This window comes from Penicillium rubens (genome assembly GCF_028828025.1).
Source record: "Penicillium rubens strain IBT 27055 chromosome Unknown utg000001l_segment0_segment0, whole genome shotgun sequence".
Lineage (NCBI taxonomy): Eukaryota > Fungi > Ascomycota > Eurotiomycetes > Eurotiales > Aspergillaceae > Penicillium > Penicillium rubens.
This window is the reverse complement of record NW_026890599.1, coordinates 5,623,340-5,646,777: the sequence shown is the minus strand read 5'-3', so window position 1 is coordinate 5,646,777 and position 23,438 is coordinate 5,623,340. Positions and strand designations below refer to the sequence as shown.

At 50.6% G+C, this 23,438-nt stretch overlaps 11 protein-coding genes across 11 annotated transcripts; 5 read left to right on the top strand and 6 right to left on the bottom strand.

The window, feature by feature from the left end:
- Positions 1–1,187: 1,187 nt before the first annotated feature.
- On the bottom strand, positions 1,188–2,743 carry N7525_002169 (CCCH zinc finger protein; the record flags this gene model as incomplete). Its single annotated transcript, XM_002557142.1, has 5 exons — positions 1,188–1,759; positions 1,839–1,891; positions 1,942–2,053; positions 2,102–2,650; positions 2,698–2,743. 5 exons carry the CDS (start codon positions 2,741–2,743, stop codon positions 1,188–1,190), a joined length of 1,332 nt encoding a protein of 443 aa, XP_002557188.1.
- An 853-nt stretch (positions 2,744–3,596) lies between these two features.
- N7525_002168 (transcription factor IIF subunit TFG2) lies at positions 3,597–4,867 on the bottom strand (the record flags this gene model as incomplete). Its single annotated transcript, XM_002557143.1, has 4 exons — positions 3,597–3,974; positions 4,033–4,229; positions 4,279–4,546; positions 4,610–4,867. The coding sequence occupies 4 exons, from the start codon at positions 4,865–4,867 to the stop codon at positions 3,597–3,599; spliced, it is 1,101 nt and encodes a 366-aa protein (XP_002557189.1).
- A 455-nt stretch (positions 4,868–5,322) lies between these two features.
- Positions 5,323–5,999, bottom strand: N7525_002167 (uncharacterized protein; the record flags this gene model as incomplete). The annotated part of the gene is made up of 2 exons (XM_002557144.2): positions 5,323–5,539; positions 5,587–5,999. The coding sequence occupies 2 exons, from the start codon at positions 5,997–5,999 to the stop codon at positions 5,323–5,325; spliced, it is 630 nt and encodes a 209-aa protein (XP_002557190.2).
- A 185-nt stretch (positions 6,000–6,184) lies between these two features.
- Positions 6,185–6,438, bottom strand: N7525_002166 (uncharacterized protein; the record flags this gene model as incomplete). Its single annotated transcript, XM_061212202.1, has 2 exons — positions 6,185–6,295; positions 6,361–6,438. The coding sequence occupies 2 exons, from the start codon at positions 6,436–6,438 to the stop codon at positions 6,185–6,187; spliced, it is 189 nt and encodes a 62-aa protein (XP_061071428.1).
- Positions 6,439–7,578: 1,140 nt separating this feature from the next.
- Positions 7,579–8,903, top strand: N7525_002165 (PCI domain-containing protein; the record flags this gene model as incomplete). Its single annotated transcript, XM_002557146.1, has 2 exons — positions 7,579–8,817; positions 8,874–8,903. 2 exons carry the CDS (start codon positions 7,579–7,581, stop codon positions 8,901–8,903), a joined length of 1,269 nt encoding a protein of 422 aa, XP_002557192.1.
- An 804-nt stretch (positions 8,904–9,707) lies between these two features.
- N7525_002164 (uncharacterized protein) lies at positions 9,708–10,853 on the bottom strand (the record flags this gene model as incomplete). Its single annotated transcript, XM_002557147.1, has 3 exons — positions 9,708–10,493; positions 10,544–10,614; positions 10,667–10,853. 3 exons carry the CDS (start codon positions 10,851–10,853, stop codon positions 9,708–9,710), a joined length of 1,044 nt encoding a protein of 347 aa, XP_002557193.1.
- A 1,528-nt stretch (positions 10,854–12,381) lies between these two features.
- On the top strand, positions 12,382–14,129 carry N7525_002163 (aldehyde dehydrogenase; the record flags this gene model as incomplete). The annotated part of the gene is made up of 3 exons (XM_061212201.1): positions 12,382–12,845; positions 12,955–13,887; positions 13,985–14,129. The coding sequence occupies 3 exons, from the start codon at positions 12,382–12,384 to the stop codon at positions 14,127–14,129; spliced, it is 1,542 nt and encodes a 513-aa protein (XP_061071427.1).
- A 1,254-nt stretch (positions 14,130–15,383) lies between these two features.
- osm1 (putative fumarate reductase Osm1) lies at positions 15,384–17,307 on the top strand (the record flags this gene model as incomplete). Its single annotated transcript, XM_002557149.1, has 2 exons — positions 15,384–15,420; positions 15,476–17,307. The coding sequence occupies 2 exons, from the start codon at positions 15,384–15,386 to the stop codon at positions 17,305–17,307; spliced, it is 1,869 nt and encodes a 622-aa protein (XP_002557195.1).
- Positions 17,308–17,877: 570 nt separating this feature from the next.
- Positions 17,878–19,005, bottom strand: N7525_002161 (uncharacterized protein; the record flags this gene model as incomplete). Its single annotated transcript, XM_002557150.1, has 1 exon — positions 17,878–19,005. One exon carries the CDS (start codon positions 19,003–19,005, stop codon positions 17,878–17,880), a length of 1,128 nt encoding a protein of 375 aa, XP_002557196.1.
- Positions 19,006–20,439: 1,434 nt separating this feature from the next.
- Positions 20,440–22,260, top strand: N7525_002160 (protein phosphatase 2A regulatory subunit CDC55; the record flags this gene model as incomplete). The annotated part of the gene is made up of 6 exons (XM_002557151.1): positions 20,440–20,483; positions 20,616–20,656; positions 20,738–20,835; positions 20,919–21,567; positions 21,622–22,184; positions 22,237–22,260. The coding sequence occupies 6 exons, from the start codon at positions 20,440–20,442 to the stop codon at positions 22,258–22,260; spliced, it is 1,419 nt and encodes a 472-aa protein (XP_002557197.1).
- Positions 22,261–23,164: 904 nt separating this feature from the next.
- Positions 23,165–23,407, top strand: N7525_002159 (uncharacterized protein; the record flags this gene model as incomplete). The annotated part of the gene is made up of 2 exons (XM_061212200.1): positions 23,165–23,196; positions 23,227–23,407. 2 exons carry the CDS (start codon positions 23,165–23,167, stop codon positions 23,405–23,407), a joined length of 213 nt encoding a protein of 70 aa, XP_061071426.1.
- Positions 23,408–23,438: the final 31 nt, after the last annotated feature.

The window sequence follows — 23,438 nt, the reverse complement described above, 5'->3', positions numbered from 1 at the left end:
TTTCAGTTATTATTATTGTCTGAAGGATTCATCTTCTTTGTTTGATGACGTTGCTGGACTTGGTCTGAGTAGATTTTCTGTCTTGCACTAAAGCCCAACTGGCGATTCGAACGTAGTACGATGGTTACTCTCGCGGTTCAGCGAATCCCAAGAACCAAAACCAACATTGGATGGAATTGGTAGACAAGGTCGATATGTGTGGCTTAACTTAGCCGCCGACGCTTGCAAGTGTTAGTGATACACATAGGTTTGTTGGATTGTCAAGAGCCCAGGATTATATCGACTATTGAACTCGCACAACAATAAATCACTTCAAATGTTGTTTCCCAAGTAATTACGTACTATTTCATTATGGCCAGACCAGGACTGTCTCCCATTAGAACAAGGAAGTCCTTGACTTCATTCGGTAGTCATTACCTCGACTTCCTCAATACAAACTGTGGCGTTGATCACGATGTTACATATTTGTAAATGTTTTAAACATGGACTCCGAACTACTATCTATGGCTCCCCTCCGTGCTCTCACCTTTGGTGTAATGGACCTAAACCCCCATCGTTGCTGCCTATATGACTAGGTCCTATTTGACATACCCCTCCACGGCTGTGCTTGACGACTCCCGGAACTGATACGCCAACTACACATTCAAAATACTAAATATATACTGCAATCAACAAGTACAGTAAATGATTCTAGGCCCTGGCTATGTCTTGCTCAGCCTGCTTCTAATATTGGTCCTGTGGCGTCGGTAAGTTCCACGGGCTGGTCGTCCTCTGAGAGGTCTCGGGAGGATATCCTGGGGTGCGAATTTCAATATTACGCTCCCTACGACAACATCATGCAATACTGAGGCGTATCCTACCTCTATGGTCACACAGCTTCCTACTTCATGTCACTAGTCAGCAGGACATGGGCGCTGCAGTTGTTTCTACCACTGTCACATGGCCCGGCCTGGGTTAGTTGCCGAAGTATATACCCAACTGAAGTCGACATGTGCAAGATCAACAACCGTAGAGGTTAAGGGACTAAGTACGGATACAAGACGAAACTTCAAGGTATTCAGCCTCAATTTTCCTTTTTCGATTTCTTTTCAACTGAATACTATCGACATGTTTTCGGGGTATGGGCAAAGCAACGAAAGGCAAGAAAGACAACTATCCAATCGACTACAAATGGCAGGATTTAGGATTTAGAAGCGGATAAAGTCTTGCTGCTGCGACAGTTCACCGCTATCCACACCTTCGATCAGTTCTTCGGGGGAGTCATCGAACGCATCCGAATCAACGTCGTCCGAATCAATAGCATCATAGTTTTCTTCCTCGCTAGAGGCGTCAGACTCATCCTCACCCAAATCAGCTTTACTAGCCGCAGCCGCAGCAGCCTTGCGAATCTGGCCGGCGCGGTCCACATGCGGCAGCTGGCAGCGCTTCTTGTGGCAGGCGCCAGTGTTGGCATAGTCTGGGCACTCGTGGACGTGCTTCTCTTCGCACGCGTCGCCCTTCTCGCAGTATCCTAGTGTTGCAAAGGCGCGGCAGACGGGGGCACCGGGTGTCACGCGGACGTGGGCGTAGCGACATTCCGGGTTGGCGCAGCGTCCTCTAAGGAAATGCATACAGGTGGGGGAGCGGTGGGGCGAGGGCTCATGGGATAGATCACAGCTACTACCTGCGGCACATTGGCCTGTCTGGAGGAAGTCCTTGCACATAGCGACCTTGCTGGGGTCGTGGACGAATGGGCAGGTCGGGCCCTTGTAGCATGTTCCTGGAAAACAGATGCGTTAGTCTTTTGTTATGCTGACAGAATGGAACATAGCAGCATGGTCCGTCGGAAAACAAAATACCGGTTGTTGTGAATCTTTTGCAAAGCTCATCGCGTTTCTTAACGGTATGATTTCTATGACATGGTCAGTACAAAGGTAAGCACCGCCAAAACCAAAGACTTACTTCTTCATGGCCACAGCACCGAGGCGGTGCAGGTTTCCGTTTTTGCTTCGCACAAAGGGCACATCGGCCACTGTGACGCGCTTGGGGGTATTGTTGGCAGAACTGGGGTCATCTATGAAGGGTAAGCCAATTCAAGAGGAAGAGCGAACGGAACACGAACTTGAAACACGGATCAGTTTGCTTCCGCCATTTGCGACCCTGAAAGCAACATCATTGACAAGAATCTGGTGTCCAGCTGCAGGATTTGCAGTGGTGGATACCATCGCACTAGCACCTGGACCCTGTGCATATCGAAGTACTTTCCCTTTTTCGTACTCAGTTTTTTTCTGTTCCCTAAGCTTGCGCGTTCGTTCCATATCCTTTGACCGGTCCTGTGTTTTCCGTTCGTAGACGGCAGGGTTGATGAGCTGCATGTGGCGATCGTGCTTCACAACCCAACCATTGCCAGTCGAAGATGGTGTCGGAACCACTGCGCTGTTGTTCGCACTTATCGGCGCCGGGGACGAGTTGGCGCTAGGATTTGATCCAGCGCCCGCAGTATTCAAAACAAGTGTGCGGTGACGGTGAGGAGCAGCTGCTCCTCGACGTCCTCGGCCACGTCCCCTGTAGTATGGGGCCCATCCTGGGTGAGAAGGGACATGGCGAGACACGTGTTGAGACTGGTGGTTAGCTGGCTGGGTCTCTTGCGTCTTGTGGCGGTTTATTTGGCCTTCGTAGGTTAGCGTTGTATTGACGGTGAGCTGATAGTGAGCGCACCTGCAAGCTGGCCGATCTTGGCCAGTAGATCGTCATTTTCGCTCATGGTGACTATCAGAAGCTAGATGAGGTAAGTGGGTAGCAGATAAAATATCTGGGTTTTTCTCGGATTAAGATCAAAAGCTGGGGGATATTTCAGAAGAAGATCTGAGCCAGTGTTGCAGAGGAAGCAAAGACGCGCCCATTTATCGCTGGTGTGCTCCCGAAAGGTTGGTTTGTATTGTTTGCATACTTCTGGTGCCTTAGGCGGGAAATCTCGAGTGGCGAAGAGGTCCGTGCACAGATGGACGAGGACGTCACCAACCATCAGGCTAAACAGTGAGAGTATACTGGGACAGAAAAACGCCTCTGCGAGGCCTGTACAGTTATATCGGGCCAATGAAAGACCCGCTTCAGCATTAGCACCTAATTTTAGTCTCACTGGAGAGTAGCTCCACCCCAGACTTAACAATCACCAACAAAATACTTGGTCCCTCGTGTACAAGTACATAATCCCCGCAGAATCGGACACACTGCTGCTATAGTTCGCAATAGATGGGCATATTGATATATCACACGCTTACCAGACGATCTGAAGCTTATATCAAAGCCAGTCAATAAAAAGCACTTCCGGGCCGACAATATTGAACGTGCTTAAGCCAGTACTCAACAAGAAATCTATACAATCTGACGAAACAAGCCTCTGACTACGCCAAGGAGATAGAATACTGGATATAAGCTTCAGATATAGCAATTAAAGAGAGCAATATTTGACAAGTCCAACATTGTATGTAAATCATTTGTTCATTCAATTCTATGTATTTTCCGAATTGAAACCGGACTCCGGCTCCTCCTTGAAAGCCTTAACGCCAGAACCCTGCTTATGCAACATATCGAAGCCTTTAGTTGTCTGTATTTGTTTAAACGTTCTCAAATTGAACGTCGTCCTGATCCGTGGCCATTCCAGAAGCCGGATCATCCTCTGACTCGAAAGAATCGTCGACACCTGGTGGCAACTCTGCCTTTGCATTGTCCATCGCATTCGAGTACTGACTGTGGGTGGCCTCGGGCTTCAGTTCCCAAGTCATAGCAAAGTCACCAGCCTTGACAAGGTGCGCAACCATCTCCAAGGTCTGCTTGAGATAGGCCTCTGGCTGTGCCAATCGGGCCTTGAGTGTCTTAAAGGGCCAGTATTTGAATTCGCGGAAGCACTGGAAGATAAGATCCAGAAGCTCGTTTTGTGGCATACGGGTGGACTTGTTCTCCTGGGATTTTCCTTTGATAGGTCGTGTGGCTTGCTGCAAATGAAGTGAGTAATCTAGCTTCGAAAAATAAACGGAGATGCAAAAGACATACCACAAATTGACCCTTTTCGGTGGGAAGAGCATGGCGCGCCTGGATGATCTTCCCGGGGATCTTATCAATGAAGACAGTCTCCTTTCGAGGTTTCAGAGCTTCCAGCGCTCGTTTCTCAGAGATCCGTCGGAATTCCTCATTCTCCACGGGAAGGCAATTGAATTCTTCACTGACCGCGCCCGCGAGGGCAGTGTGTTCTAGAAATTGTGAGCAAATAGGACTCGCCATGTCTGCAACGGGACATACTTGGTATCGTCTTTCGCACATAAGGCTCCCATCTTTTGCCCTGTTCCCGCCGCTTCGCTTCACGTTTCTGGGCTTCGTACAAAACCGAGCGCATTTCGCCAAATGTAGCCATGCGGTTCTCGACACCGGGGATATCCTTCTCGGTGAAAACATATGTATTGTGGGTGAGGTGTGATCCAGTGCCTGATGGGTCGACGGTTTGACGCTGGAGTGTGTAGTCTTTGGGAATTTCCCGATTATCTGGACGATCATGTAGGCGCAAACTGACCTGAGAAGCGGACGGATGTTAGAATCTGCCAGTCACGCTGCTTGCGCACGTATTCCCACTTACCCTCTTGATGTCGTTCGGTGTCCCCTCCACTCTCATGGTGCCAAGCTCTATCTCTTCGTCGTCGTCCAGGTGGGCCCAGTGCTCCCACAGCGACCGAGGCAGACGGGAGAGCCATACGTTCTGACCTGCTTGCGAGAAGTCCAGATCTCCGGCATCTTCGTAGAGGTCTTCTTCTTCTATGTCCCTAAGGACGATATCCTTGCTGTCAGGGTCCTGCTTGAAGTACGGGCGATCCGGGTCTTGCTTGACCTGCGCCATACTGGGTGCGGGATGGCTCGAGGACGGTTAAGTTTTGGACGAGGTGATGGCGTAAAAGATGCGACCGTCGATGTGCCACTGAATCTATTGAAAGAGAACGTGGTGGATGAGGTGAAAAGCGCGTATGTGATGAAGTCCGCGCCACCCAAGTCTGGAGCTATTCACTCAACCCGGTTTGGTAGGCGGTGAGAGTCAGCTCTATTTGTATTATGACGACGTGCTTTTCCATTCACTCACTCTTCACTATTAGACTACATGCATAATTAGCTTGTGATTTGTATTATCAACTGTAATCAGATCTAAAATCCTTGATTGTGTAGTCATGGATACCAGCTCTGGGGCCTTGGGTTTCTGAATTTGCTTCATAAATGCTTCACTACTGAATTCTAGAAGAATAAGGAGGGGAGGGTGGTGAGTGAGTATTTACCAAGTAATCATCGTCAATTGAATATCACTTAGTAGTGTAAAGTGCAGTGACACCCACCCATATCAGCAAATGGCTCGAAGTTAGCCGGCAATCCACCCCACATACGGACAAGCTCTTCGCAATTAGCACACAGCCTTCGTACAGCTTTCCAGGCCCATCCCGAGACACCATCTTCATATTGGCTGTGGAGCACGCCTTTCCTATGCACAGCTATTCCATAGACAGCGCCCGGGTTGGTATTGCCCCTATTCTGTTAGCTATAATGCTATATAGTTCCCAGTGGTGAACTTACTTCAACATGTGTAGCAACGGATATACCTCGGCGCAATTTCCGAACCAGATCCCTTTAGCGGAGGCAGGGCAATCGACCATGGTGTATCCCTTTGATGCCATATCTGCATCATTGATCAAAGAGAACCTTGCTTCTTTGACCGACTGCGTCCATGAGGCATTTGCTTGCTTGTATCGTCCAATCGATGCTCCCAAGAAGAAGTGACCTCGGTCTTCACCCTCTGCTATCCAGGTGCAGTTGAACATTGTGGGGCATGGTAAAGGATCCCCGAGCACTTTACACCACCGTCCATACATGGCCACGAGCGGGAGGTAGAAAGTGCGCGAACTTGCACCAGCTGGTGCAACACCCATCGATGAGAGAAGTAAGCCCAATATATCATAGAGTCCCCGAAAGGGGACCCCATCATGCATAAAGTCATCTTGAGGCAACTTTTATCCTTGATTGGATCGATGGATCCCAGCCGGGGTTCAAAACACGTTCCATTGGTTCACTTGGCTCTGACCCGGGTGCAAACATGCTACCTTGTTGGGGACTACATAAAAGCAAGATCAGTCACCTGCAGAGCCGTGATAGGCGTAAGAGATAGGCTTGGCCCTTACCGTAGCATCTCGATCTGAGCCACCATGGCTCGAAGAGCTGGAATTTGGTGGTCTTGGATATCATACAGATATCCATATGTGACCATATGGCTGAGGAATTTCATTATCTAGGACTCAGAATAAGCGGAAATCCTGCGCAAGGCTTCCTGGGGAGTGATACGAGTCTACTCACAGAATCCGCATTCCAGGCATAGGCCTGTCTCAGGTCAAGAATGTCATTGAAGCCCTTCAAAACTTCTGTTTCTGCCATCTTGCGAGATCAGAGAATGATCAAATCAATAGAGTTTGAGAGTCTTGTAACGCGGTTGCTAGACGTGTATTGACGCGACAATGGTTGGTGACAAGTTGAAGTTCATGTGGTGGCTCGTAGTGTGAGTCACCTCGGATTTTGGTAATACACGTATTTTATCCGTAAGATATAATACCACACCTACAAATGTGCATCTTCATACTTCAAGTTTCTTTGTTCATATTCTTTGCGGCATCTACATATAGACCTGCAAAACTACCCAGAATATATGGCGTTGTTAAGTCTGAATACCCAATGCGAGTCTTTCTCTCACGAGCTATAATAGAAAATATGACCATTTTCACCACATATGTTCCATACACATGTATCTCGCAGTCGGTTCTTCTTCTATTTACAAGGCTAATGCCGGGAGATAATACCTGAAAAGACTGCCACCTGAGTAGCCTCCGTAACCGAGACCGAGTGCCACTGCACGCTCGGTGTCGACGTGTTCGAGGATCTGGCAGACATAATCAAGGCCTCTTTCTAGGTCTGAGTACAACTTTCCAGCCAATGGTCGTTGTAGGGATCCGTCACAGGCAAATGAAACTGCCGACGGGCTGAGGTTCCATTGTCCCCTGTCATCAGCAGACGCAAAGATCTCTTTGCTTTCCCCGGTCTAGAAATTCGTTACCAGCACAATTCGATTCTGTCAGCGGCCGTATCCATCTTCCCTCTTGCACAAGAGGGCCACGGTCCTGCCCGCATTTACAGCGGAGAATACATTGCACCTCCCAAGCCACGGTATCGCCAAGCATGGTAGTACCCGTCTGTTGAATGCAATCCAGCCCAACCGAGCATGGGACACAAGTAGCACTAGGAGGCTGTATGTGTCGATCGATTGAACTCAACGTCTTTGGCCATACACGCGATGAAGTAAGTATCTTTGAAAAAATAATTAGCTCTATTTTGTCCCAACTATAGGATATGTAAGACATATTCTATCTATGGTATGACCTGACTAAATGAGTTGTATTGTTTTGTCTCTCTGCTGGTATACATCCAGCAGCTCTTATCGATAACAGCTCGGCTGTCCCCACCACTCCACGTCTAACAGCAACTCTCCAACTCTCTTTACCACTACTTCACACAGTCCACCACATGGCCTCCCAAAAGATGACCAACGCCCTATCGGGCATCGAAACGAACCCACATCAACCAACAAAGCTACAGCAATATACTGATCTCCTCAATGAGATGGTAACAACCTCCACCGGCCACGAACTCGCCCAAGATCTCGTCTACTACCTAGACTCAATCCTCAGCGAAGAAGTGAGCATCGTCGCCGCCCGCCCCCTCCTCGACGCCTTCATCACAGTCCTCCAATCCCTCAGCGCGGAAACAAAAATAAAAGTCGGCCAGCACGCCATCACCCTCCTCCAGACGCGCTCCGCCTCCGTCGAAGAACAAGACTCGCAGATCCGCGAGATCCTCGCAGACGCCTACGAATCCCAGGAAGAATACACATCCGCCGCCCGCGCCCTACAAGGCATCCACATCGACAGCTCGCAGCGTCTAGTCTCCGACGCCGCCAAAGCCCGTCTCTGGATCCGAATCGTGCGCTACTACCTCGAAGACGACGACACCACCAGCGCCGAAGCCTTCCTCAACCGCATCAAGAACCTCCCCACCAAAATAGAGGACCACGATTCAAAGCTCTACTTCCAGCTCTCCCAGGCCCGCATCCTCGATGCCCGCCGTCGCTTCCTCGACGCCGCACAGGAATACTTCAACGTGAGTCTCGCGCCGGGCGTCGACGAAGAAGATCGTCTGACAGCCCTGTCCGCGGCGATACGCTGCGCCGTCCTCGCGCCTGCTGGACCGCAGCGCTCCCGCTCCCTCGCCCGTCTGTACAAAGACGACCGCTCGCCCTCCGTTGAGGAATTCGGTATCCTGGAGAAGATGTTCCTCGACAGGCTTCTGACGGCAGATGAAGTCGCCGCGTTCGCGAAGAAACTTGCCCCGCACCAGCTCGCTGTTACGGCGGACGGCACGACCGTCCTCGATAAGGCGGTTATCGAGCACAATCTCGTAGCGGCGAGCAAGCTGTACGAGAATATCCACGTTGATGACCTGGGCTCGATTCTGGGATTACAGTCTTCGGGTGATGTGTCTGCTGGCGAGAAGGCGGAGGCGTATGCGGCGCGCATGGTTGAGCAGGGACGGCTGCGTGGTCGGATTGATCAGATTGATGGGGTTATTTCGTTTGATGCTGAGACTGCCGGTGGCGCCTCGGCGGGGGCTTCTAACGGGACGAAGCTGAGGCAGTGGGATCTTGGTGTGCAAGATCTTGCGGAGGATGTAGAGAGGGTTGCGACAAGTATCGCTGATCAGTTCCCGGTATGTGCTGGCTTTGGCTCTGTGGGGTTGATTCTCTGCTGATATCTTGATTCTAGGAATTTGCTACCAGCCGGATGGTGCATTGAATGCTCCGCTGTATCTCGTTGTGTGCCGTCTGATGAAAGATCTACGAATTCATGCCTTCTACCTACCCTTGCATATCCTTTTAGCCAGCCTGAGAAATGAAAAGTCAAGCTCCATTTGCTAGTATTTTCCGTCTCTACCTTCGAAAATTATACATTATAAATCCTGACTTGAACAACGGTCTATCTTGAAACTAATGCGCTTCTGGATATTTCGCGTAACTCGATGAAAGATGTAAGTGCCCAGAAAATTAAGTTGTATACAGCCTAAAGGGACGGAAGCTAAAAAGGAAATCAATTGTGTGAAATATAAAACAAGAAAGGTATATTATGAAGGGTATAGGCGAAGTCAAAGAGCGTCGTTGTGTACATAAGCCAAAGTCGTCGGTAAAGCCGACATCAACATAAAGAATGACAGGTGAGAAAGTCAATAAGGGTAATTGAATGAAAGAAATGCCGTGGCAAGTCGTATATGTATGAACATGAAAGTGGAGGAAAGAATGTAGAAAGTGGAGGAAAGAATGTATAAAATGGAGAGTGAATGTATGGAGCTGTTGGGCGTCTGATATACCCACTTTAGGGTTGGGAGACCGTGCCCCTATTCGCTCCTGGCTATGGCTGCAAGTGACCATAGCCAAGAGTATTTCAGACAGTAGTGCCGTTTCTTTTTGGATAATTTTGGTTCTCTCGAAGCAGATTCGGCCTTCCCAGGGGAATATAACGCCCATTCACTCCAATATTCCCTCCCAAGAAGAGAAGATTGAATTATCATCACATCGTAACAGCGTAAATCAACAGCACACCACCTCACTGATTCAGCTTAGTAGTGGAGTCATTACCCGGAAGGATAGAAATATCCGTCTGAACATTGATAATCTGCGGTTGTAGACCATCACCAAGATGTCCAGGTCCGGGCGACTTGCTCTCGACCTGAGCATTGTACATCTTAACATACTCAAGATCTGGTGAGCGGGGGCTAGATTTCGACAAGAACATAGAGTTCGTGTAATCGGTGTTGATATACGCCGGACCCGTTCCATTGCGCGAGCCCAACTTGAGCGCGGGGAACAATCCACGGATGATCGGCAAGTTAGAACAAATCAGACCAACAGCAGGCTCGATGTGCGTCCACAGAGTCGCCTGGTAGACGGTGAAGGTTGGGTCGGTCGGGCTGATCCAGAAAAGCACGACGATGCGATAGATACTGGCGAAGCAGACGAAGGTGCCGAGAGCGAACACCCCGTTTAGCGCGAGCTTGTCTTGCCACGCGCGGTGGAGGTTCCAGATCATTGGGATGGGCAGGATGAGGATGACGAAGTCCATGAATACGTTGAAGGCTTGGTTGACGATGATGAATTCTTGCGCGTCGAAACATGTTCCTTTGACGCTGTGGTCCCAGTACGCCCGTAGGGGTCGGCATTGTCCTGCGCAGGCTAAAAAGATCCCTGTGCCCCAGGCGGCGATTAGGCAGTTTAGGCCAAAGGTGACTGTTTGGAACATTGGGGTTGAGAAGAGGCGTCGGTAGAAGCAGATGATGGAGATTTTGATACAGGGACAGAGCAGGAAGTAGGTGAATTGGTTGGCGAGGAAGATCTGGTTGGTGTTAGGCGGGGTTTGTTGAATTTGGATATTGGCGTACATACCTTCCAGTAGTTCATGAGGGTTTCGGGAGAGAGATCCGCGATATGGGCTCCATTGCCCCCAATTGTACACCCTATAATACCTGTTAGTGTTGAACTTTCAATCCTGGTGGAGTAAGCACATACAAAGAATGAGCTCGATCAACATGGCAACGAGGAGCACCATGGATACCATGCTCAGATAATCATCGACGCCGAACCTGACTCTTCTATGAAGGCGAGCGACGACTCGCATCACCACCGAGATCAGGCAGAGACTGACCAAGACCGAAATGATCTCAATCATCTGCCAACCTTTCTTACTTGGCGCCATTGTACTTTTCTAACACGCAACCGAATATTAAAAGAGTGTGGGTTGCAACCGAAAAGCAAAAGGTAGGGTATGTGTGAATTAAAAAAGGAATGACTGGGAAACGCACGATCTGAGGGCGTCCACCGATATAAAACGTGTGGTACAGAGTACCACGCGAATATCCAAGATCAGCCCGGAGTGCTGGTACCCTGGACCAGCTTGGAATTCCATCCACTGTTTATCCACTCACACACAAGCCCTAGTGGCCGATCCTTGTCCTGATAGGGATCTCGGTTCGTGCGGGATATACGACGCACGTGCATGATGCAATCCTATCACGAGGGTTTACTGGATGAACACCTCTGATTTTCGGGTTTCTGGCACAATTCATTGTGCCATTCAGCTGTACAATGGCATACAAGAAATATACCTAGGTAGCCTCCCTCATCACCTATCATCCATCACCCTTGGACTGTCGGAGAATGACAAATGCATTCTTTACAGAATAGGCCAGTGGATCCAAGGTGGGGTTAACAGGTATGTACATTAGCCATAATAGGAAGGACATCCCTACGATCGCCATCTGATAGCAGCTGAGAACGTGTCAGGCAACCTTGTGAGAAATCGACTATTGCTGTACTATTGCCCTTTAGACTATCTATATGCCGTCCTTTCCAATGTTACATTGTATTTTGTACATATATATCCATGGGTTCTCATGAGATTCCAATATATCAACTCCACAGAAGAAACCTTCCTGGAAAAGCTACCCGCAACTCTGGACGCCACCTCGATCTCATCCATGGTTCACTCTTCTCTCGGGTTTCGGGTAAACATGACATGTAGATCGCCCAATAGCGTGGAAAATCTGCCGTATTAAATTGAAAAAGGAAAGGAAAAAAACAGAGTTTGACCACGTGTAGAGCTAGCATTTACGCGAACTCCTGCATCCAGAAACAGAAATTGATATGGAGGGGTTCATGCACATCGTATACATGCAGAGCCGTACCCGAGTGGAGGTTCAGATAACCCGCTTAAAAGCCATGTTTCAAGGGCAATGGACACACAGTGGACCCAGCGAGGTTATTATTGAACGTCAGATTCTTCACTTCCAAGGTTACCTCATAACTCTGTCGATCACTGGACCACTCCCCTGAAAGTGCCGCATTATGTACACATTTGCCGAATTGTGTACATGAGACACCGATCTTCATTGGTTCACCATGGACGAAAAACCAGCAGGAGCATTAACCATGGAAAGCTTACCTCCGCAATCAAATAGTCGTCGCATAGTGCGGAATAGTACCATTGGGCAACCGATGCGGTTCCTGGTAAAGATCGGCCTCAAATCACATCCGAATTCTGTCAATTCAATAGGGGGGTGGAACCGAGATTGAATACAATGTAAAAGAGTAAGAGAGTAAAAGAGTAGGAAACTTTATCCCGAGGTCGAATAGTGTTCTCTATTTTCCCCCTCACATTGGACCAGCACACCTTCTATACTCCATACCTCTCTACTCCGTACCCTACCTCTGCCTACCCCTCCACCATGACAACCCCAACCAACACCGGACTCACAGTCCCCCTCCTCATAAATGGCCAGGAAGAAACAACCCCCAACACCTTCCCTGTAACAAGCCCCTACACCAACTCCACCATCTGGACCGCCTCCGCCGCAACACCCGAAGATGCAATCCGCGCCGTCGAAGCCGCCAACGCCGCCTTTCCCGCCTGGTCGCAGACAAAACCAACCGTGAGACGCGACATCCTACTGAAAGCTGCCGATATCCTCGAGGCCCGTCTTGACACCAATGCTGAGTACATGCGCCAAGAGATGGGCGCGGACATCGGCGCCTCCGCGGGGTTCGTTGTCCCGCTTGGAGTGCGCATGCTGCGCGAGGTTGCGAGCCGCATTACCTCGATCTGCGGCAGTGTACCTGTCGTCGAGACGGAGGGACAGAGCGCGATTATCTTTAAGGAGGCGATGGGTGTTATTTTGGGGATTGTGCCGTGGTTAGTATCTCTTGATCTGTCTTTTCATGGTTCCGGGGAACTTTATATATTTCTACCATGGGTATATAGATGCATAAAATGTTATTAATCGGACTAATCGTTGGTACAGGAACGCCCCCTACGTCTTCGGTATCCGATCCGCGGCCTGTGCCCTCGCAGCTGGCAACACAACAATCCTCAAATCGTCCGAACTAACTCCCCGCTGCTACTGGGCCATCGGTCGCGCCTTCGAAGATGCAGGCCTCCCCGCCGGCTGTTTGAATATCATCCACTGCGCCCCGCAGGACGCGCCCGAGGTCGTCAATGCGATGATCGAGCACGACGCCGTGCGCAAGATCAATTTCACCGGTAGCACAGCTGTTGGTCGGAAGATCGCTCGCGCCTGCGGTCAGAATCTCAAGCCCTGCCTTATGGAACTGGGCGGGAAGAATAGCTCGATTGTCTGTCACGATGCTGATTTGCAGACTGCCGTGCAGGGAGTGTTGGCGGGGGCGTTTTTGAATGTGAGTTTGGGTTACACTGCGCTTGTCGCACGCATATCTATATCTGTCTCCTCTCTGAGTCAATGGCTGATTTTCTTTACTTTCCGTGTCCAGTCCGGCCAGATCTGCATGGCAACTGATCGAATCCTCGTCCACTCCTCCATCCTCCCGGCTTTCACGGAAGCCCTGCAAAAGGCCCTCGCGGCCGGCGCTGCGGCCTCGGATCTGCCCCCAACGCTCGTCAATACTGCCTCCAAGACCCGCGTCGAAGCCCTCATTGCCAATGCTGTCTCAGCAGGCGCACACTTCATCTCCGGGTCTGCGGATAGCGTCCCCATCGACTCGGGGGTGCGCATGGCGCCCGCTGTTCTAGGCGGTGTGAAGGAAGATATGGCGCTGTGGCAGGAGGAGTCTTTCGCGTCTGTTGCGGCGTGTATGCCCTTCGACAGCGAGGACGAGGCGATCCGTCTCGCGAACGGGAGTGGGTATGGACTTTCGGCGTCTGTTTTCACGGAGGATCTGCGGAAAGGCTTGGCGATGGCCAAGCGCATTCAATCTGGGTATGTTGTCGGGTGTTCCAGACCTAGATCCCCTTTTGGTTTTAATTCTGGGTGGATTCGGCGGGTTTGTGGATCTGTTGTGCTGACTTGGTTGCAGGGCGGTTCATATTAATAGCATGACGATCCATGATGAACCGGCTCTTCCTCATGGCGGTGTGAAGAATAGTGGCTGGGGCCGGTTCAATACTGACGAGGGATTGAATGAGTTCTTGGTTACGAAGAGTGTGACCTGGATGGATTAGGTTTTTTGGATTTGGCATAAGCGTTTTGATTTGGTTCTTGTTTTGTAGCGCTGTTTAGCTGCACATATGCATTGTAGGTTTTCCTAGCCCGCTCTCACGGCATATACTACCATATTGTAGAGCGTATATAGACCTATCCATCAAGCGTGTCTGGTTTGGTCTGTAGCCCACTCTCTCGTCCGAGAGATGCTGACGCGTGGACTATACTTTCTCGGTCAGCATTGACCCGAGCGATCGTATTGGAGATTCACAATAGGTCAAAGTGCTGTTGTCTCGACAAGAGCAAGATCTAGTGAGGAGGAAAGCTGATGAAGCTACCTAGGTACTCTCCAAGCTTATCTACAGAATGCAGAAGGTCGGCATTTGACTCGAAAAACATGAAATTGGACACGGGGACACATGAGGTCATCAGGCCCACTGAGGCAATTCCCATCCCCGGATTAGGTCAGCCCCACACTGTTTTCCCACCAATCAGAGGCCACAGGTTCCTCAGCCGGCAACTGCTTTTGCCTCTTTCCGATCGTTTCCAAGGTCCACGGATGTCTTTTTGATATTCCAGACTATACCTAGGTATTGACTTGGATATCAGATCCTGTTAGATACTTACAATAGATCTATACCTTGAATATATAGAGGGATTCAAGGATTCAAAATGTCAAAGGGACTTTCTCCTCATCATGCCATTCACACTTCGGAAACTGCGGACCGCAATTGTTATTCCGAGGCTCACAGCTCCTACCACACCGCAAGGACCGCAAGGACCGAGGCCGGAATTCAATGTCAGTATCTCTGTTTCTGAAAACCCCATCGATGGAGTATGTATGTTCTAGTTCCGTCGACATTTCCGATGTGTCTTCTATCTCTTTTCCCCCCTATTCCCTTTCCCTCAACTCCTTGAAAGAACAGGAATGTGACATGACATAGATGCATGTGAAAATGAAAATGAAACTATTCTAGACTTTTGAATGTAACAAGATGTAGAGTTGAATATCATATCGCATGTGATCCCGTCTTAACTTCCCCAGATTGTAATAAAAAAAAAGAGACAGACAAACCAGAGGTGGCCAATTAGTATTCCAGCGGGTACCCCCATCTTTCATCTCCCCACGTCTTCCACTATTTTGTGCCTCGGCCGATAGACCGTCGGCTTCTGACCTGCCCCCCGAACCCTGTTTTTCTTTAAGATCCTTTCCTTCCTCTCTCCTTTCCTCTTCTTCCTCATATTCCCTTTTATCTCTCTCTACACATAACATAATGGCTGCACCTCAAGTAATTGTGGTCGGTGGTGGCCGTAAGGATATCCTTTCCCCCGCATTCTCTCCCTGTCCCCAGCTGACCCTCTCCAGTCTCTGGCCTCAGCGCCGCACACACCATCTACCTCAACGGTGGCAACGTCCTCGTTTTGGATAAGCAGGCTTTCTTCGGTGGTAACTCTACCAAGGCCACATCCGGTATCAACGGTGCTCTCACTCGCACCCAGACCGATCTCGGCATCCAGGACAGTGTCAAGCAGTTCTACGAAGATACTCTCAAGTCGGCCCGTGACAAGGCCCGTCCTGACCTGATCAAGGTCCTGACCTACAAGTCCGCCTCCGCCGTCGAGTGGCTGCAGGATGTCTTCAACCTCGACCTCACTCTCGTCTCCCGTCTCGGTGGACACACTCACCCCCGCACACACCGTGGCCATGACGCCAAGTTCCCCGGTATGGCCATCACCTACGCCCTGATGCAGCGATTGGAAGATCTCGCCGAAAGTGAGCCCGGTCGTGTCCAGATCGTCAAGAAGGCCAACGTCACCTCCATCAACAAGTCCGGTAACAATGTCACCGGTGTTACCTACACCATCAACGGCGAGGAGAAGGTCGCCGACGGTGTCGTCGTTCTCGCTACCGGTGGTTACGCCGCTGACTTCAGTGACACCTCCCTCCTCAAGCAGCACCGCCCCGACACCTTCGGTCTGTCCTCCACCAACGGCACCCACGCTACCGGTGACGGCCAGAAGATGCTGATGGCCATCGGCGCCAACGGCATCGACATGGACAAGGTTCAGGTCCACCCCACCGGTCTCGTCGACCCCAAGGACCCAGGCGCCAAGTTCAAGTTCCTGGCTGCTGAAGCCCTTCGCGGTGAAGGTGGTCTCCTCCTCAACTCCGACGGCCAGCGCTTCTCCGACGAGCTCGGCCACCGCGACTACGTCTCCGGCAAGATGTGGGAAGAAAAGGAGAAGGGCAAGTGGCCCATCCGTCTCATCCTCAACAGCAAGGCCTCCAAGGTCCTGGACTTCCACACCCGTCACTACTCCGGCCGCGGCCTGATGAAGAAGATGACCGGCGCCGAGCTCGTTGCCGAAATCGGCTGCGGCGAAGCAGCCCTTAAGAAGACCTTCGACGAGTACAACCTCATCGCCGACGGCAAGAAGAAGGACCCCTGGAACAAGCGCTTCTTCCACAACATGCCCTTCAAGCTCGACGACGAGTTCCACGTTGCTCTCATGGAGCCCGTCCTCCACTTCACCATGGGTGGTATCGAGATCAACGAGCACGCCCAGGTCCTCAACAGCGAGCAAAAGCCCTTCGACGGCCTCTACGCCTGCGGTGAACTCGCCGGCGGCGTCCACGGCGCTAACCGTCTCGGCGGTTCTTCCCTCCTCGGCTGTGTCGTCTACGGCCGTGTCGCAGGTGACTCCGCCTCCCAGCACCTCTTCCAGAAGCTCCTCGCCAACGGCTCCTCCGCCGCCTCCCAGCGTCTCGGCCAGATCTCCCTCCACATCGACCCCAGCACGCCCGGCAAGGTCTCTGTCGAGTGGGGCGGTGCCGCCACCGGCGGAAGCCTGCCCGCTCTCGCTGCCCCCGCTGCTCCCGCTGCCGCTGCCGCCGAGGCCCCCGCCTCCAAGCCCGATCCCGCGAACTTCAAGGTCCCAGAGACCGAGTACACCATGGAGGAAGTCGCCAAGCACAACTCCAAGGAGGACCTTTGGGTCGTGGTCAAGGGCATCATCCTCGATCTCACTAACTGGGTCGATGAGCACCCCGGCGGCGCAAACGCCCTGTACAACTTCATGGGTCGTGATGCTACCGAGGAGTTTGCTATGCTCCACGATGACGAGGTTATCCCCAAGTACGCCGCTCAAACTGTGATCGGTCGTGTTAAGGGCCAGACCCCCAGCTTGGAGCTGTAGAGGTTCTATTAAACCGTTTCCTCCTTTATGCCTCTTCTCCCTCACGACCGCTCTCCTCCGATGAAATATGATCCTCCAGCGTGTGATCTCTCATACCCCCGTTTCGTCCTTTCTGTTGTTTCTTGCTGGCTTTGGCTTGCTCCAGTCCTCGAGATCCGAGATCCATGCTTGGGTCAACTTTGGTTCTTGTGTAACATACATACATAGCTTATTTTGGAATATATTCTTTGGAATTATAGATCGGTTTTGGTTAATGTAGTTGTGTCCTAGTCGTATCTGTGGTGAGTGACTAGATGCCTCTGTTCTACGGCTTGGAGCTGTTGTCCAGATGGTACACCCGACCTTGGAATAATCAGAAAACCGCTAGCCAAGCCTAAATGCTGATAATTGCCGAGGTAGAAATAGCACCAATACTTTATCTGGCCATACTCACTCCCTACTAGTTCTCGTATGCATGCCTATCCTAATATTTACAAATACATGTACATGGTATATCAAAATCAAACCCAAAGAGCCCTCCTACAAGAGGTAGAACCTATACCCCCAACCCTGCCACTAGTACACCGACAATCACCCCTTCATATGCATCAAAATCATCTTCAACCGCCTCACAGCAGGCCCATCCTCCCCACCTTTCTCCTCAATCTCGGCCCTCGCCTCCTCAAGCACAGGCTGCAAAAACCCCCAAACCTCATCATGATACCTCTCCTGAACACCAACCCAATCACCCGCACCAGGCAGATTCATGAGAACAGCATCGCGTAGCGAAGTAGCAGTAGCAGTAGAAGCAGAACCCGTAGTATTCCCCTCCCCAATCCCAATCCCACTCCCAGCCCCCTGACTCAAGAAAACATCAATATCAGGAACAAGACTCGTCCCCGTTAACCGTGTCCCCTCCCTTCTCTCCTCCTCGTCCAGCCCCAGTCCCCTCCGGAAAGAATCAAGCGCCTCTTTCTCCGCTGTAGAAAGCGGACCCGGCGCAGCGGCAATATCAAGCTCGGTATCCGGTACCGTCGTTGGATCCTCGAAGTTCGGGTCGAAGTTCGTATCTGATAGCAGAGATACCACGGCTGCACCGTCTGTTGCTGGGGTAGATGTATGCTGGTTTTGTGGGTATTGGCGCTGCCAGATAGTTTCGAATTGGTGTTGGGTTGGGTCGGGGGCGCGTCCTTTGCCTTTCCAGGTCGAAGAGGGGGTTTGGAGGTCTTCGTATTGGGGTTGTGTATTTGAATTAGTGGTTGTGGGCGCGCGAAGCAGATCTGTCTCTCTCTCGTATCCGTGTCCATGCTGGAACTCGTCTTCTGTCAAGGCCGGTAGAGCGACTCCCGGCGTGGATGCATCGTGTTCGCGGAAACTTTGCGCTGCAGATGCTGGCCCTAGTCCGGACGCGGAGCTGGGACCTCCATGCGGTGTGGTTGCGGATATATCCCTGCTCTGTGTGTTTGGGAGGGTGGATGGACCGGCTTGTTTGCTGCTCGTGCTGGATGCTAGGGTCTGGGCGAGGTCGGGGCTCGGGTTGAATGCGCTTTTTGCTAGGCCTGTTGCGGAGTTCTGGATGCGGGTTGCTAGCGAGGGGGGCGCGGGGTTGGGAGGGGTTTGGTTGGAGGGGTTGCTTGAGGTTGAGGGTGTTGGTGTTGCTGGGGTGTTGGAGCTTTGCTTGGAGGTGGGATTGCCCCGCATGTTCTCTTCGTTGGTCATGGCTCGGGGTTGTTTTGGGATTAGTGGTTAGGGATCATGGGTTGGAGTATGGATTGAGAGTTGAGGTTGAGGTTGGATGTAATTGGGATTCGGGATGGAGCTCTTGGTGTTCGGCTTAATTTGTTTGGGTCGGGAGATATACGGAAGCATGTGAAGGTCGGGGTGAAGGATATTGGGTTATATGGGCTGGAATAGGGGAGATACCACATATCTATATAACATTCAATCGGGTAATTGAATGTTTTCGGTTATAGATCTTTTAGTTTAGGCTTATTTAGAAATATGATCGAGCTCGGCATTCAGTCAGATATGTCGATAGTCTAATATATATACTTACAGGACTATACATATACGTACTCGCAGTTATTTCCCAACATTGGCATACGAATGCTCTCGATCCGCGTATCTTCGCCTTCCTTGCATCAGCTAGAAAACATATGATATATGCCAATGCTTAATTTGGCGGAGACCTGCTTGGGCCTCAAGGATGACGACAGAGGCGCATAGTACATCTTCAGGCATATAAAGGATTAAATACGGAATTAAAAGAGGTAGATTCGGCTCGGACTGAGCAAATAGCTCGATAATAATCCAACATTTCAATTGCTATTCCAACTTTAACCCCCCTGCTGCCAGTCTTATACGGGTTGTAAGGCCGGAGAGGGGCGCAGGGCAATGTTACAGTCGATGGCAGTGTTGATGTCAGCATGTTGCAGGTGCCCGATCTGAATTCTTTTGATACAGGATATATTCAATTCTCATAATTAGATTTATTAATATCATTCATATTCCAGAGAAATCCTAGAATACTCTAATATTGACGGTGCCCAAGAGAGCGTCACTTGGTCCGTAAAACCTCCCCACCACCGCCTCAACTCATCTGGGCAACTTCACCTCACAACTTCTTTTCGTCTTCCTTCATCTCCGGACCAAGTACGCAACCCCCCCATCCCCCTTTCCTTTACCTCTCTTTTATATATTTTGTTCGTTCTAACGGAAAGGCCAAATAGAAACTTTTCTCTTATGATCCCCTCATCAAGCTCTTCTGCTGCGGGTCCACTCATAACAAGCACATTCACTGTGTTCTATCATCAACCGTTGCCATCTCATTCGGCAACAGCTCTTCGTTCTTCAGCTCGTCTTTCCCAACTTGGATTCTAGCTGTTCGCCCTCTGCCCCTCTTTTTGCCTTACCGCCATCCGCCCTCACCCCTCGCACACCATCTCCGGTAACCGACTTGTTCTCACGCTTTCCCCGTTACTCCCATTCGACCCGAATTCTTTCGTGTCGGCTCACCTACTTCGCATCAACCTGAGTGATTTGTTGCGTCGACAATAGAGCTTTTTCGGAGGCATTTACCAACCCGCCTTTCCCCGTCCCTCCTATCTTGGTCCTTTGCCCTTGTCGCATTCAAGGGCTAGCTAGAACGTGAAAATGGTAGACAGAGATCCAGGCACGCCTACCTGGAAGTTCACACAGTAAGTTTGCCCGGATCATACCATTTGGACCTTCCCACCCTATGGTTTCCATTTTTCTCTTCCGATTGTCCAGGCGCCATCGGCCTGGCATCACCACAAAGATTCATTCAATGGCAGCTGACTTGCCTTCAGATGCTTCGGCGATAAAGGCGACGTAGAAGATATTACAGAAGGTAATTGGCAGCCTCCCTCGCACTACTCGGCCGAATCTGGTCAATTTCCACAGAGTGCATCAACTGACACGCACTCTGCAGCGGACATCATCTCAACCGTCGAATTTGACCACACCGGTAACTATCTGGCCACTGGTGACAAGGGAGGAAGGGTGGTGTTGTTTGAGCGAAACGAGACGGTAGACCACCCCGCTCCGGCCAATTTTTTTCTTTGGCAATTTTTCCATTGCCTGTTTTGCCTTGAGCTAATCATCAAACACAGAAAAAAACCTGCGAGTATAAGTTCCACACAGAGTTCCAGTCACACGAGCCAGAGTTCGATTATCTCAAGTCGCTAGAGATTGAAGAGAAGATCAACAAGATAAAATGGTGCCGACGACAGAATGCATCCCATTTCCTCCTTTCGACGAACGACAAGACGATAAAGCTTTGGAAGGTCTTCGACAAGTCGCTGAAAGTGGTCGCCGAGAACAACTTATCGAATGAACTCACACCCGCGAGCACGGTTGGAGGTGGGGGTATGGCTCGCGCACCCCGCGTATCCTTCAAGGACCCCTCTGCGCTCAAGCTGCCTCGTCTGACACACCATGACACTGTTGTTGCCGCTGTTCCGCGGAGAACATACGCCAATGCTCACGCGTACCATATAAATAGCATCTCCGTTAACAGCGATGGTGAAACCTTTATCAGCAGCGACGACCTGCGAGTGAACCTATGGAATCTCAACATCCAGGATCAGAGCTTCAACATCGTGGATATCAAGCCAGCGAATATGGAGGAACTCACGGAAGTCATCACTGCGGCCGAGTTCCACCCGGTTAGCTGTAACTGGTTCATGTATGCCAGCTCCAAGGGCACAATCAAGCTTGCGGATATGCGGCAACGGGCGTTGTGTGACGAACACGCCAAGCGTACGTACAACTAGGCAATTGCGCCAATTACTTTAACTGATTGTTTTATTGCAGAGTTCGAACAAGAAGAGGATGCCTCGTCCCGGTCTTTCTTCTCCGAGATTATCTCCTCCATTTCCGACGTGCGATTCTCCAACGACGGGCGGTACATTGTGTCCAGGGACTACTTGACAGTGAAGATTTGGGATGTCAACATGGAACGCCAGCCAATCAAGACCATTCCCATCCACGAGCACCTGCGTCCTCGCCTCTGCGATACGTACGAGAACGATAGCATCTTTGACAAGTTCGAGGTGGTCTTTTCAGGCGATGCGGAGAACGTTATGACCGGTAGCTACAACAACAACTTCATGATCTACCCCACAGAAGAACAAAAGGATACGGAGATAGTGCTCCAGGCAGACAAGTCGGCATTCAAGGCAAAGAAGGTTGGTGTACCGACACCAATGAGCAAGGGTAACGGAAAGAAGGCCGGTTCGCGATCCGGCAGCCCTGCCGGCCCCGGCAGTCGCATGAAGAAGGAGACCGATGCCGACCAGATCGACTTCAACAAGAAGATCTTGCACATGAGCTGGCATCCATTCGAAGACAGCATTGCAATTGCGGCCACGAACAATGTAAGTTCTTTTGTCTCTGTCCAAATCCCAAAAATGCTAATAGTGGATACAGCTCTTTGTCTTCTCCGCTCTTTAATCGCACCAAGTGCCGTCGTGCCGTCACAAGGCCATTATCATTTTCCATGGACAGGCGCATCTGGGGTTTGGATCGGGTGGCTGGGCCTCGGTGAACAGGCAAGATATGAAGAATGAAAACCAAGAAAATAATGATAGCAGCAAGCCACAGGTTCCATAATCACAGGACTTCCCCTTCCCCCCTTTCCCTATCTCTGCACTCATTGTGGAACTCTGCCCGAGTTTTGGAGACCTAGTTTTCTTTTACCTATGTCCCCTTTTACTCTTTTTCCTACTATTGCGGTGGGGTTGCCAAAGGCGTTGTATGGTGGCCAACTCATGATAGAGAATGTCATGCCTGTTTCGAGGCCATTTCCATAGTTAGCACTGAAAGGCCTCTCTATAGATTTGGTAGCTAACTAGTATTGACATGTTGGACACCCTTCCCTGTATAGTTTTACCATTTAGGCATTCTTTTCTTGCTTTTTCTGTTAATTTCTCTTAATAGATAGGAGAAAAGGAAACCAGCATGGTAACTCGAAATGTATCTTACCTCGAAAAAGATGCCCAAGAGGCCACGGGCATTGTTAGCCAGCCCTTGCCCTCCGCCCCTTTCCGAGGCATGACAAGCGAGAGGCAGCCCCAGCCTTCAGAACAAGCCTCATTATGCAGTTTGATACAGGAGATATGCTATACAATGAACAATAAGCTGCAACTCTATTCAAACTATTGATCCCCATTCATGACTCATGCTATTCACGTTTGTTCGCCTGTCCACTCAATGCCAGTCATGTTTTTCTGCCGGCAATGGCGGGCGATGACGAAGGCGGACTGAAATTGACCTATCGCACAATACCATGCATGACCATTGTACCGCCTCCCATTGACGGAAATCCCGCCAATAGATACAAACAATACCGTATTGAATGAATTCTGAATACACCTCGGAGAATCGAATGTCCGCAAAGCACCCACTAAACCACAATAGGTTAGTTCCGGAGAGGAAAGCCTCCACAGGAGCCCGCGATCGGTCGCGCGCAATTCCATCACCCCAGTGTCTCCTTCTTGTCTATCATACTCTCTGCCGGTTCTTTGTTTCTGCGTGGAGTTGGATCCTGTCTTCATATCTGCAAGAGACCGGGTCATGCTGTGACCCTACTGCAACCTGAGCGTTGCCAGTCGATTCCTACCCACGAGACT